Consider the following 14,281-nt stretch of genomic DNA (forward strand, 5'->3'; position numbering starts at 1 on the left):
CCACTCTTATTTTTTCTCTTTATCTATGTATCTAACTGTATATTTTCTTTTCTTGGGTATTTTAAAGCAAATTCCAGGCATCAATATCTGTTGAGCACTTACTATAAGTCAGATGCTATTGTAGATGCTAGGAATACAGCAATGAAAAATAGTATGCAGACAAAAATCCCAGTCCACATAAATCTCACATTCTAGATGTGGGGGAGAGATAACAAATAAAATCAATAAGTGAAGGTGCAATACACTGGATGGTGGTAAGTGCAATGGAGAAATAACAAGCAACTGATAGGAACGGGGATTGCAGGGGAAGGGGTTACAATTTTAAATAGGCGGCCAGAGTATGTGTGGTGAGCATTGAGATACACTCCTCAGATCCCCCTTCAGGACACAAAGACTTATTCCTCCAGCTGTTGAAAAGAACCTCTTCATCCGAGGTCATGCTGGAAAGGCTCACACCCAGTGACTGATCTACACAGAAATGTAAAAGCTGAGCCCTCCCACTCCAGCTCAGGACAGCTCTGAAGAGTCCTCTCATCTTTAGAATTCCTTGTAGGTTTGGCAAAGTCTTCTATTGAGACTGCATTGCAGCTCAATTTGTCCCTCTGCCAAATCCTACTTCCTTCCCATTCCTTCTCTTCCATAGGAGTTGGTTCAAGAGCACTCCCTAACAAACTTCCTGCATACTAATTTCCACTTCAGAGTTGGCTTTCCAGGAAACCCAACTTGAGACAGTAGGACTTCCTAAGAACATGACTTTTGAGCAGAAAGATGATGCATGTAGGGGACTGAATCATGGAAATATCTAGGGGAAGAGCATTCCAGGAAGAGAAAACAGCAACTGCAAAGATCCTGAGGTAGAAGAAGCAGGCCTGCTGTGTGCGAGCAAAAGCAAGGAACCTAACATGGCTGGATTAAAGAAAGCAAGGGAGACAACGATAAAAGATGAAATCAGGGTTAAAGCAGGGAACCAAAAAGTGTAGAGACATACACACCATTTAAGCACTTGGTTTTTTCTCAGAGCTGCTTCAACTTTCTAGGCAAGATTTCCAGATATTTTTAATCTTCCAGAACCATGAGTCAGGTAAGTGGATTAAACCCACATAGATCAAGGAAGCCCTCGTGCCACACATGAGAGGGGCTTCTAAGCCACCATTACCACTCACTTGAGAGCCCAGCTTTGGACAATGCTCTAGTGCTACCAGGCCAGAGTTTCATCAGTCTCTAGGTCATTGTTTTTCTTTGGGAAGACTTTAGAAGCTCCCTCCGAGGAATCTAACATGGAGCCAAGGCAAGGAACAAGAACTGTCACCTTGGTCCATTGGAGACTGCCTGCATCTGGACATTGATTGCTCAGTCCCTTGCTATCATTTTTTATCAACCAGGATCTGGTACAACTAGATAGAAGCTGCTTCCCACTGTCTATGGTTGGGTTGACCTCTAGGGAGAAATTCTCTTTGAGTTATCACATCCAGGCCCCAGATACTGATGTAGAGGAAATACTACTTCATGGAATCTGAAATTTAGAAACTTAGACTCTCTTAGAATCTATAGATAAGAACTTAAAAAGGGGCCAGTTGTGGTGGCTCAAACCTGTAGTCCCAGCACTTTGGGAGGCTGAGGCAAGTGGATTGCTTGAGCCCAGGAGTTTGAGACCAGCCCGAACAACATGGCAAAACTCCATCTCTACAAAAATAAAAATTAGCCAGGTTTGGTGGTGCACGCCTGTAGTCCCAGCTCCTTAGGAGGCTGAGGCAGAAGGATCGCTTGAGCCCAGGAAGTTGAGACTCAAGTAAGCCAAGATCATGCCACTGTACTCCAGTCTGGGTGATGGAGCGAGACCCAGTCTCAAAAAAGCAAACAAACAAACAAACAAATACTTTTTATAACATTAAAAAAAAAAAAACCCAGAACTTAAAATGGGAATTCTTCTGCCCTGTGGAGACCTCTCACTGCGTTCATAAAGAAGAGAAATGGAGAGCTAAGGTCTGCCATGAGTGCTGGGGTGACGCTTAGACTGTACCCATTTCTACATATCCCCAGCCAGTCCATTTCAGTTCCTTTAATTGATCTGGCACAACCAGGCAAAGCAGGAAACAACCTGCATAAAAAGCCACTGTAGGTGCCTAAACACCAAGTCAAAAATTCTTCCAGACCGACCTTCTTCCTAGTACTCCGGTTCATCAATTCACTGAGTTTCACTGCCCCTTTAAGCAGTGAGCTCTGGTTCTTGCTTTTGGATCTCTTGCTTTGGTGACCCAGTTTATGCCATTGATCACAACTCCAATCATGCCTTCCTTTAAGACATGATTCTTGGCACTTGTTCATCATCTTCACTCATTATAACCATGGAGCAGAAACAACTCATGCTCAAAGCCCACCACACCTAATGACAGAGGAATCCCAATTCCTGCCACCCTGTAATAGTCACAGTAGGCCCAGAGAGCAGTGATTTCATGGAGCCCCTTACTTTGAGCAAAGTCTCTAACTCCTTTAGCCCTGCCACATTCCTATGCTACTAGTCAGCATCTGCATGACCTCCAGGACAGGGGTGAGTCAGGGCGGATGCCCTTCTCCACCTTGTCCTCTACCTGACCTCAGAGGTCCATGAAGGATGACTCTGGTGCACCTACTGCTCTGTCACCTCTGCACAACCCAGAGAAAGGTGCCTTCCAGCAGCCAGAGGCCAAGCTTCTGATGCTTACTCTCTCCTCCTCAGAAATCCAGATGATCTTGACCAACACTTCTAAGAGTTTGAAGCAGCTCACTCAGGGCCAGCCTCACCACCACACTAATGAAGGGGGTCAAGAATGGCCTTAACTTCATGCAAGCTGAACACACGTTTCATGGCTAGTACCTTGTGAAGATTCAAAAGGGAGCACATCCCCTCTGTATTTTAGCAGATTCCCCAAGGCTGAACCCTATAGAAAGAAACGCCACTTTGCACCTTTTATCTCCCTCCCTGCTAACCCCCATACCTGCATCACTGAACAGGGGGAAGAACTAGAATAGTTTCCTATTCTAAATTCCTAGTGCCACAAATCCCAGCTCCAGAGCCTCACAGGGCAGAGGGTGGGTGCTAACCTGAGGAGCATTTGGGAAGTCTTAGCCCACCTCAAGCATGCCCATGTCTACCTGGCGGCATTGTCCCTGGAAAATGAGGGAATGGGCAGGGCTAATGAGGAATTTGTGCGGTTTGGCCACTTGAAATACACTCGTGGAATATACGTGGAAAAAAGGTACCAAGTCTCATATAAGAGAACTGCTATAGATAGATTCATAAGATGATAAGATTCCATTCAACAAACATTTATGACCTCTTTACTACATATGCTAGGCACTGAGGTAAATAGATGAATACTGACAAGTCCCCCCCCTCTAGGAGGTTACAATGAAAAGGACATGTAAGTAATGACAGTACACTGTGAAAAACTGTTTAGAATGGCACTCAAGTAGTAGCAGAGTGTCAGAGAAGACAAAAAAACCCTCCCACCAAATTTTAATTTCCCTTCCACTGACCTTATCACAATGTGTTCTCACATCCCAAATGAAAACAGTTTATTACAATTGTCTGAAACATAATGGAATATGAAACATTGTAGTATATAAAATTATTTACATAGACTATGTTGTTTTATTGTTCTTTTCTGATTATAAAACAGCATAGTACATACTCATGTTGAAAATATAAGGAGCTCAGAACTGCATAATGAACAAAGAAAAATCCTAACCAGGTAACCATTGTAAATATTATGGGAAATAGACTTCCAGATAAATTTCTAGGTATGAGCATGTGCACACACACACACACTTTTTTGTTGTTGTTGTTTTTTGTTTTTGAGGCAGGGTCTCACTCTATCAACCAGGCTGGAGTGCAGTGTTGCAATCATGGCTCACTACAACCTCGGGGCTCAAGTGACTCTCTCACCTCAGCCTCCTGAGTAGCTGGGACTACTGGCATGCGCCACCATGCCCAGCTTATTTATTTATTTATTTATTTATTTATTTATTTTGTGGGGGTAGGAGAGATGGGGTCTCCCTATGTTGCCCAGGCCAGTCTCAAACTCCTGGACTCAAGAAATTCTCCTGCCTCAGCCTCCTTAAGTGTTGGGATTGCAGGCCTGAGCCCCTGCACCCAGCCACACACACTTTCTATAATAGGAATCACATTGCTGATAGGCAACCTGATATTTTCACTCAATAATGCTAATTCATTTTAAATACTATATTTAATGGTGTTGTGTGCATCTGTTGTTTTTTGTTTACTTTATAGCCTCACCCTGATTCCTTCTGGGAAGCCATTCTACCTTTGTGGTTCTGGAGTGAACCCTCAAACATAGTTCTTGCATCTTCCTCCTATGCCCCCAGGGTAGGTGACTGACCCAATCTGGTTCAACTATGGTGCAAGCAAGATAAGCGAACAAGACAAGTTTACTACTTTCTCCTCCTACCCACTCTCAGATTCATTTCTGGCACTTTTCAGTCTGTACGTGGCCTATATGATCTTGTCATTTGGGCCCACTTTCCTTATTCATGTGCCCTTTTCTTTTCATTTCCATGCCTTCACTTTCCTTAAGTCTTGTTATTTGCTCATTTACATTATTCTTTGTTATTTCAACTTTCCTCTGATGGTGAATTTCTAGATTTCACATTTATTTCTCCTTTCGTCTATATCAGCAGCCACCTCTAGTGCTGGCATCCTGTGTCGGTCTCTTTCACAGCAACAGATCCATTCCTATAACTCTGTAACTGCAAGGGCCTTGCCAGCTCAGGCTCTCTATTCTTAGCCCTTTCATGAACATCTCTTCTGTGAGACTACGCCTTTGTAATGAAAGTGCTGAGTGGAGAATTGTCCTGACAGTGTCAAGATCCTCCAGTGTGGGATAGCCATCATAGCCTCAGGATTTGAAGACCAAAGGTAAACAGGAAACCCCCCATCCCTTCATTTATTTAAGCAGATGGATTTCTGGACACTGTAAGAAGGGCTGAGAAATCAAAGATGAGTGAAACAAGATCCTTTCCTTGAAAAATTCACAGTCTAGTGTGGTAGAAAGCCAGATATGTAAGCATGTAATCACAGTGAGAGATATAATTTTATAAATATACGTGTAAAGTTTTCTTAGAAAAAATGTGCAACAACAGGACATACCCCTAAAGTTTGCATTGGTTATCACTATCAGATATTTCCCCTTTTTCCTTATCTGTATTTTTGGAAGTTTTTCCTTCAATATGTATTTATTATTTTGGAAATAAGGAGAAAGAAAGCATCTACACAAAGCAGCATATGGGATATATGCCCAACTGGGAGTGTGCATGGTATCCTGAGGAAGAAATGATCTCATCTAGGAAGTCAAAGAAAACCTTGCAACATCTGCCCTTCCATTCTTACTCATATGTGTCTCTCACATGTCAACCAAATGCAATTGTGGTTCAAGTAAACCAACTGTAAAAATATTTACAGTATGAGGCAAGTGGTGGAAATTTGAATCTGACTGGATATTTGATGATACTATGGCATTATTATAATGAGGAGGAGGTGTGTTAAAAGCATTGCAGTAACATTAGAAAAAATAATCCTTATCTTTTACATAAATATACTGACATACTTTGACATACTTATGGATGAAATGGTATGAAGTCTGGGTTTTTGTTGTTGTTGTTGTTTGTTTGTTTGTTTGTTTGACAGAGTCTCTCTCTGTTCACAGGCTGGAGTGCAGTGGTGCGATCTTGGTTCACTGCAACCTCCACCTCCCGGGTTCAAGCGATTCTCCTGCCTCAGCTTCCCAAGTAGCTGGGACTACAGGCGCGTGCCACCACGCCCAGCTAATTTTTGCATTTGTAGTAGAGACGGGGTTTCACCATGTTGGTCAGGATGGTCTCGATCGCTTGACCTCATGATGAAGTCTGGGGTTTTTAGTGGATAAACAACTCATTGGGGTATGAAGTGGATGGAAATATAGAATAAAAAGAATGGTCATGAGTTAATGATAATTGAGGTTGGGTAGTGGATTCATGCATGCTTATTTCAATATTTCCCCTACTTTTGTGCTTGAAATTTTCTATAAAAATACAATAATAATTAATATATTTTTCTGTAATAAATGAAAGCATCTTACAAATGTCTCTATCTTCAAGACTCAGCTCAAAAATAATATTCTCCACTAGTGAATGAGCACACCACAATTGTTCCATTTGTGTTGACAAAAGAACAAGCAGCATTGACAAACTCACTGTGCATTGTACATTGTTGATTTAATAATTATCTGATCTGTGTCAATGTTATTTGTCTTGTAATTTCAACATATATTTTCATATTATTCCATGTTTATAGTGTTCTCACACATAAGAATCAAACATTTTAATCTTTTTATTATTAATAAAAGGGCTGTCTTCTCTTTGAAACCTTTCCTGACCATTCATTCCATTATTTGGACAGACTCTACTTGAACTTTGCAAATACAAAAAGGACACATAACACTCTCTTGTACTTATTCATTCACATATATTTAAATAAGAATAGTGTGTTGCATGTGAAACCTGTTCACCAAATAGTTGTTGTTATATTCACAATATTTTCTCTCTACTAGGCTATAGGACTAGCAGTGACTAGTGTCTTACTTGTCTTTGTACACCCAGCAACTATCTCAATACCTGGTACATTTCAGATGCTCAATAAACACCTGTTAAGTGAATTGATGAATAAATACAATTTAGGATTACTCCATTCACAGACCTATACTAAGTCCAGTGGTATCATCCATAAGGCTCAATAATGTAAACTAATTCATGCCTATGGTTTACTCAATGCTCCACCACTCATTTGATCAGAAACATAACATGATCCTAGATTTAGTGTCCATTTAACATAACCACTTTAAGTCCAAATGGCAGAAAGAGACAAAATACCCTTTTTCTTTTGGGCAAGCAATGCAATGTACTCAACAGACATCCATGACCTTCATCGCATCCTGAGTCTCTCCCAATTGCAAACATGTATTGAGGAGGTAAATGAGTCAGGAATGGGACAAAGGACAAAGTGAAGCTGAGGGATTAGGTCAGTGAGTCTCAGGATCAGTGAATGGCTATTTCAGATAGCGTTGGGTGATGTTTCATAAAAGCTGAAAACATTTCATGACTTATTTTCTTAGGCTGTATCAAAATATTCTTGGTATCAAAATGACTAGTTGAAAACATGTATGCATTTGATCTTCATAATAACAGTGTGAGGTAAACAGAGCCTTTCACTTGCATCATAAAGAAAAGGAAACTAAGGAAATGTACCCTTCATTCAGATGGGATTTTAAAATATGACTTAATTTTTTAATGCAGTATACTGGGATAATAATGCTATGTTATCACTGCCAATAAAGAGTTTTTTGTTTTGAAGGAGCTGTTAGATTTAGAAGTACTCTTTAGATCCTCAAAGGAAGTATTTGAGTGACTTCCAAACTCAAAAACCTCCAGAGCGAGGGAGATTTGTTCGTCAGCTTGGTTGTTTGTTTGTTTTTAGGTACTTGAATAACTTCCTCCTTGAAAAGGAGGGTGCAGAAATCAAAGGCCTGATTGTGCTGAATCCTTCTCTTTAGTCATTATTCAGACTGGTTCCCAGCATGCCGCAGTCCAGAGGAAAAGGTCCAAGTTCTGTTTAAAAATCAGAGACTAAAGAGCTTACTCAGCATCCTGCTCACATTAATGTTGCTTGTTTTCATCATTTAAAGTCTTTTGATAGTTCCTTGTATACAATAACCTTAGGCTTCTGGGAATATTCTCAGAACATAGGAAGCACCTCCCTGACTTAGTAAAGATGAAAAATGCTTTTCATGACTATCCCCTCTCTTGAAGGACCCCTGGAACAGCCAGGTCTTTGGGCATAATTAAATTCTGGGCAAGATTTTACAGAAATGCAGCTTCTTTTTTCTAATTTAGTTGTGTGGTGTGTGTGTGTAAAGTGGGGGAGGTTCCACTTGGTGGGGAAAGGAGAATTTGCCATTGCTGCTCGTCTACTCAGGACTGTTTCTGTTGTTGTTGTGTTTCAGCATCAGAGAGTGAGAGTGTATTGCAGCAATCTGACTATTTGGAAGACTGTTCCTTGAATTTCCCAGTTCAAAAGCCTCGGTAGAGCTGAGGGATGCTTGATACGTCAACACAGACCACAAAAGGCAGGGCTTTTCTAAAGAGATTATAATTATATCTACCTTTTGGGTACAGGAGGTGAATGGAAGGAAGGGATTCTGGAGCAGACATCCCAAAAGAAGAATCCCGAAGCAGAACTCCTCGCACAAGGTTATCTAAATCTCCTTGACAGGTGCACAGGCAGAGAAGGCATTTGGCCCTTGAAGTAACATTTACTTGGGAGGTTGGGACAATTCTGTCACGCTTAGGACAAGCCAGCTGACCCTGAGCCCAGGAGCACCCTAGGACTGAAGCACAGAAAATACACCAGCTGGCCGGTCGCCCCTCCTTTGTTCCATTCCCGGGGGATTGGAGTAGCGTTGGAGTCACCGACGCCATCCCCTCCCGCCTCTGGCGTGCATGGAGCATGCGCTTCCTTCCTCACTTCCTCTCCAGGAGGGAGCGAGAGTAAAGCTACGCCCTGGCGCGGCAGTCTCCGCGTCACAGGAACTTCAGCACCCACAGGGCGGACAGCGCTCCCCTCTACCTGGAGACTTGACTCCCGCGCGCCCCAACCCTGCTTATCCCTTGACCGCCGAGTGTCAGAGATCCTGCGGCCGCCCAGTCCCGGCCCCTCTCCCGCCCCACACCCGCCCTCCTGGCTCTTCCTGTTTTTACTCCTCCTTTTCATTCATAACAAAAGCTACAGCTCCAGGAGCCCAGCGCCGGGCTGTGACCTAAGCCGAGCGTGGAAGAATGGGGTTCCTCGGGACCGGCACTTGGATTCTGGTGTTAGTGCTCCCGATTCAAGCTTTCCCCAAACCTGGAGGAAGCCAAGGTATGTGAACACTTTTCTTCTTCCTACCTTCCTTTTATTTCGCCACGAAAAGGTAAAGTTTGGCATAATACGTGAGCTGTAAATCACCCTGCCTCGTTTTCTGATCAAATCATATCCATGAATACGGACAGAGAAATCAGTTCGAATTTAGAGACAGAAGACAGATTTTTTTTCTTCACTTTTAAAATGATAGAGCAATAATATGGGTTGTTTTTAAAGATCTTATTTTGAAAAGGGAAGGGAACCTTTTTCACCTAAAGTGGCTTGGATTGTTTTCTAGTTGCCTTACAACCTTTCTCAGACAGTCTATTCATTATATATGCAGTATATGATGAAAGAGCTTTTAGTGTGCCAATAATACCAATCCAAATTATGCTCTCTCTAGCTGAGAATAGCTGGTAACCCTAGTGTTAGAACTATATGTTAAATTTCTGCTCAGAAAAAAAAAAAAAGTGTGATTCTGTCAGCTCAAGAAATACACCAAGTTAATAAACAAGGCAATATTGATAATTACTATTATTGTATAATCTTGATAATCTTTGTTAATATGCATTTGTTTCATAGTCATCCAAAATTATTTCTCCTAATATTTTTCCTTTTTATAAAAATTTTATTTAATAAGAGGCATATTTTGTCCTTCAACGCACAATTAAATTTATATTCACATGTGTTTATTCTAGACAAATCTCTACATAATAGAGAATTAAGTGCAGAAAGACCTTTGAATGAACAGGTAGGTCAAAAGTAACATTATGAATGCTATTTCATTTTGATTTAGTTATTATTATTTAATGTAATTATGCTGTGACATTTTGGTCATTTTGAATTTACAAACATCAGAAACTTAATAGTTAATTGACAGAAATTAGGACGGGAAATCTAGTTTTGGTAAATTCTATGCCCTAGCAGTTATTTACATTGAGTTCTGTATAATGAATACATAGAGTAACTATATAATAACCCAGTAAGCTCAGCATCACATCCACTCTGTTGTAAGATTGCCTAATTTACCAGAGATTTCTCTTTCAACAATATTATAGGAGAAAGAAATTAACACTGATTGAGCATCTGCCCTTAATTTTATCTCATTTAATTATTATAACAGTGCTCTGAAATAGGAATTATCCACATTTTACAAACAAGAAAATTAAATCCCATGGAGATTAAATCATTTGGCTCTTGTACTTGGTAAGTAGTGGAGCAATGATTTTAAACCAAGTCTATCTCCTGTTTGCTTCACAGATTGCTGAAGCAGAAGAAGACAAGATTAAAAAAACATATCCTCCAGGTAAAAAGAAATCATATTGATGTTAATTTAAATAATGTAGGCTATGAGAATCTGAACTAAAATGGCTGTGTTGGGTTTGGGGCTATTCTTCCAGAAAACAAGCCAGGTCAGAGCAACTATTCTTTTGTTGATAACTTGAACCTGCTAAAGGCAATAACAGAAAAGGAAAAAATTGAGAAAGAAAGACAATCTATAAGAAGCTCCCCACTTGATAATAAGTTGAATGTGGAAGATGTTGATTCAACCAAGAATCGAAAACTGATAGATGATTATGACTCTACTAAGAGTGGATTGGATCATAAATTTCAAGGTAAATGAGAAAAAAAGAACTTTTCGTTAACGTGGAGTTTCCTATAATGGGTTAAGAGAATGTCCAATATTTTAAAAATATCTTTTAAACATTCATAATCCTTTATTAGTCAAGTCCAAAATTGAGATAAAGCATATATTTACTGATAACATGTAGAGCCCTAGCTCCACAGAGTGCCAAATTTTATTTTCCCTTTAAAAATTCCTTTAGTGATGCTCTGAAAACATTTTTTAATCTAGTATTTGTATTTTATGGTATTAAATTCATTTGAACATTCAGATTTATTTTAACAATGAGTACACACAAAATATCATAATTTTCAAATAATTAGATCAATAAAGTACCCTCCCACCCTGCACAAAAAAGGTGAAATATCCACTATTTCCTTTTCAGTGTTTCCTCCTAGCCATATCTTTTCTCCTTAGGTCATCCTAACCTTTACGTGGCTTCAATTACATCTATATCCTAACATCCCATATCACTAGGCCAGACTTCTCTTAGCTGTAGACCTATTTATCTGTTTACCTATTTGACATTTTCCCTTGGCAGTCTCAGAAGCACCTCAAATTTAGCATGCCCATGATTAAACTCATAATCTTTGTCCAGTTCACAACCTAGACCTCTTAGAGTACTGTTTCTTTAGGAAAGGCACTACTATCCATCCAGTTTTTTAAAGACAGAAATCTAGGATCAAACTATTTATCTTTTCCCTCACCTCTCAAATTCTAATCTGCAAAACTTACTAATTTTATGTCTATGTATCTCTCAATTGTTTTTCTCTGTACTTGTCCAAACTCCAATCCTTGTCCAAGCTCCAATTATGTCTCATGTAAACTGTAGCAAAATCTACAGTTCTCCCAGCAACCACTCCACCTCTCCCCAACTCATTCTTCATTTGGCAGCCAATGTGGTAGTTTCCTGACCCGAAGTCAGGAGTTCAAGACCAACCTGGCCAACATGGTGAAACCCCGTCTCTACTAAAAATACAAAAATTAGCCAGGAGTGGTGGTGGGCACCTTTAGTCACAGCTACTTGGGGGGCTGAGGCAGGAGAATCACTTGAACCCAGGAGACAAGGGCTGCAGCGAGCCAAGACCATGCCACTGCACTCCAGCCTGGGCGACAGAGCCAGACTCCATCTCAAACAAACAAACAAAGCAGGAAAACCAAAGTCCTTAATGAAGCTTGCACAGTCCTGCATGGACTGCTTCCTGACTACATTTCTAGGTTCATCCTGCACACATAATCTGATAGAAACCTTGTTCTTGCCCTTCATGGCACTTCATGCAGTTTGTAATTTTACCTTCATAAGTGTGATTATTTATGATTAATGCCTTTCTCCAAAACTAAACTGAAAACTTCATAAGAATAGAGATATTGTAACCCCAGTGCCTGGAAGCCCATGAATTCATTGAATAAATTTATGAATGAATGAATGAACAAATGAAATAATATATGAGGGAATAAATGAACTGCCATACCTAGGCATTAAGGAGAAAAGTGTGTTTTTCATTTTGAGAACCAGTGCTTAGGAGTAAGTACAGGTTTTCTTCCCCGTCCTTATTCTGTTCCATGGCTACAGGAGATTTGTGTTGATTATCTCTGCCAGAAAACAACTGACTATTAAACTGGACTTTCATAGGACATAATAACCTAGGAGTGTTCTGAAGTGTCATGTGTACCTATGAAGCGGGATGGAGGCAATGGGTTTATATTTTGACATATATCATATGCCATGCTACTGAGGGAAATTTACTTCTTAAAATCTTGAATTCAACTTTTTTACCTAAAATATTGGGACTACAAATAGACAGTGATTATAACTGTATACAAAACAGATTCAACCACTTCAACTGAAGTGATCATTTGATTTAATAAAATAGCCTACTATTGAGTTGGCTGGATTGGTCAAACTGGTTGTACATGCAGGCAGAGACAAAGATCTGTTTTTGATCTGACCGCTAATTTGAGCAACTAATTTTTTAACTGTTCAACATTTTATTACCATCCCAAGTATGTTTGGAACTACCAAGTGCTAGTCCTAATGACTTCAGGTTTACCGTAGGAGGTATTAATTCCACTTGAGATCACAGAGAAGACAGGCCAAGGTTCTTGGAGAAAATGATTTGTGAGTAAGCTTCGGGTCTCCCCTTGTGCTCTGGAAATCCTGAAACCAGAGGGTTTTTGGCCACTAAGTTGAATAGAACCTCAGATGCATGTAGACTTCATCCCAGAGGGGAAGGTAAAGGAAGCTAACTTCTGCCGGATGTGTTCCCAGACCTACTCTCGCCTTTAGGAAGCTTCCAAACAGGCTTGTACTATAGGACCCATCAATTCTCCTTTTCAGTGTTTTCTATAGTATGCACAATTTAGGATCTTTCCAAATTTCTCTTATAAAGTAGTGCTTTGGGGCTCCTGTATGCATTCGAATATTTATTGAGCAATTGCTATGTATTGGACTATGAGCTAGACAATAAACCCTGTGTAGTCAGGGAGCATGCCTAACTTTTACATCACTCTATTTCCAGTGTCTGGCACATAATAAGACTTTAATTAAAATATATTGAACAAATGAATGTCAAGTGCTATATTAGATGCTAGGGATTCAAAACATAACTGGGCAGATGATGACTTGGGACATGACCCTTTGACATTCACTTAGAATGTTGTGGCTACTTAACAAAAGTTATGTGTTAAACCCATGTTTGGCTCCCCTCTGGGAGTCTATACATGGAGGGTGAAATACCCTTCATGAGCAGGAGGGAAGCCATTCTGAGTCATACTATCCATTTTAGAATAGTGAAGGAAATCAGGGAAAGGTGAGGAGCAATGGTCACACGTTCCACTGTTTACCCCATCCAGCAAAGCACTGCTAGGGGAGACCTAAGTTCCTGGCTCAAGAGAGTACAGCAGTGCAGCAGAGCAAAGACTCTTCAGGGGGTTACTAACATCCTCCCTGTTGTGAAGTAAATGGACTGAAAAACAGTCATCTCAGTTATTTTCCAGGTCTAGGAGGCAACCAATATTCCTCCTTTTACGGATCCTGAGGGATAGATAAGTGGGAAGGGAAATAAATTCTTCCACCTCTGCATAGACTGGGGCAGTTTCTGCTCTATGTATTCCTGACAGCCTGACTTGCAATCCACAAATGGAAAAATCAGACACATAATAGTGAGTCTCTGCTCCTGAAAGATAGATGACGATCCAAATTTTCAGCCAGCCAGGAGGAGAACTGATTTTATGTTTGTTTGTTTGTTTGTTCGTTTGTTTGTTTGTTTGTTTTTCTTAGGGGCTTTTCTGCTTTTTTGTCTCTCTGGTACTCAGCTCAAAGGGCTCATGGCTCATGGGCTGGCCAACAGCTCAGCAATTTTGTACTGACAGAGAACTTCCAGTCCTCCATGTATAATTACCCCCACTTATTTTCCTAAGCTTCTTTCCAAACAAGAAAGAGATATTCTGCCTGAGGCTGCATATACCTCTATTTTCATAGAGTCTGAAAGAAAAGCCACGGGATAAATTCCCTGTCCAAATCCCCAAAACCCATGGAAGAAAAGAGCAGAATCAGAATAGAAATAGTAGGCTCTTCTTTCTTTGAGTGAATATGATAAGGATTGTCTGGGCAGAATCTGGCCGGAGATTCAATTTCCATTTTCTCTAGAAGATAATTGCTGTTCCTTTATTTCAAAATACAAATCCACTGTGCATAATAACAATAATACATTAGCTTTCATGTATTA

At 40.3% G+C, this 14,281-nt stretch overlaps 1 protein-coding gene across 2 annotated transcripts in view; it reads left to right on the top strand.

Annotated features, from left to right (window-relative positions):
* The first annotated feature begins 8,510 nt into the window (after positions 1-8,510).
* Positions 8,511-14,281, top strand: part of SCG3 (secretogranin III) — a 39,603-nt gene continuing 33,832 nt past the window's right edge. Inside the window, exons 1-4 of one of the 2 annotated variants that reach the window (XM_031002414.3) lie at positions 8,511-8,947; positions 9,628-9,680; positions 10,190-10,235; positions 10,330-10,545. In XM_031002414.3, coding sequence (XP_030858274.1) covers positions 8,866-8,947; positions 9,628-9,680; positions 10,190-10,235; positions 10,330-10,545 — 397 coding nt within the window. In that variant the 5' untranslated portion in view covers positions 8,511-8,865. The remainder of the gene's footprint in view (positions 8,948-9,627; positions 9,681-10,189; positions 10,236-10,329; positions 10,546-14,281) is intronic. The other variant, XM_031002415.3, reaches the window with a different exon arrangement.

The sequence above is a fragment of the Gorilla gorilla genome, chromosome 16 (assembly GCF_029281585.2).
Source record: "Gorilla gorilla gorilla isolate KB3781 chromosome 16, NHGRI_mGorGor1-v2.1_pri, whole genome shotgun sequence".
Lineage (NCBI taxonomy): Eukaryota > Metazoa > Chordata > Mammalia > Primates > Hominidae > Gorilla > Gorilla gorilla.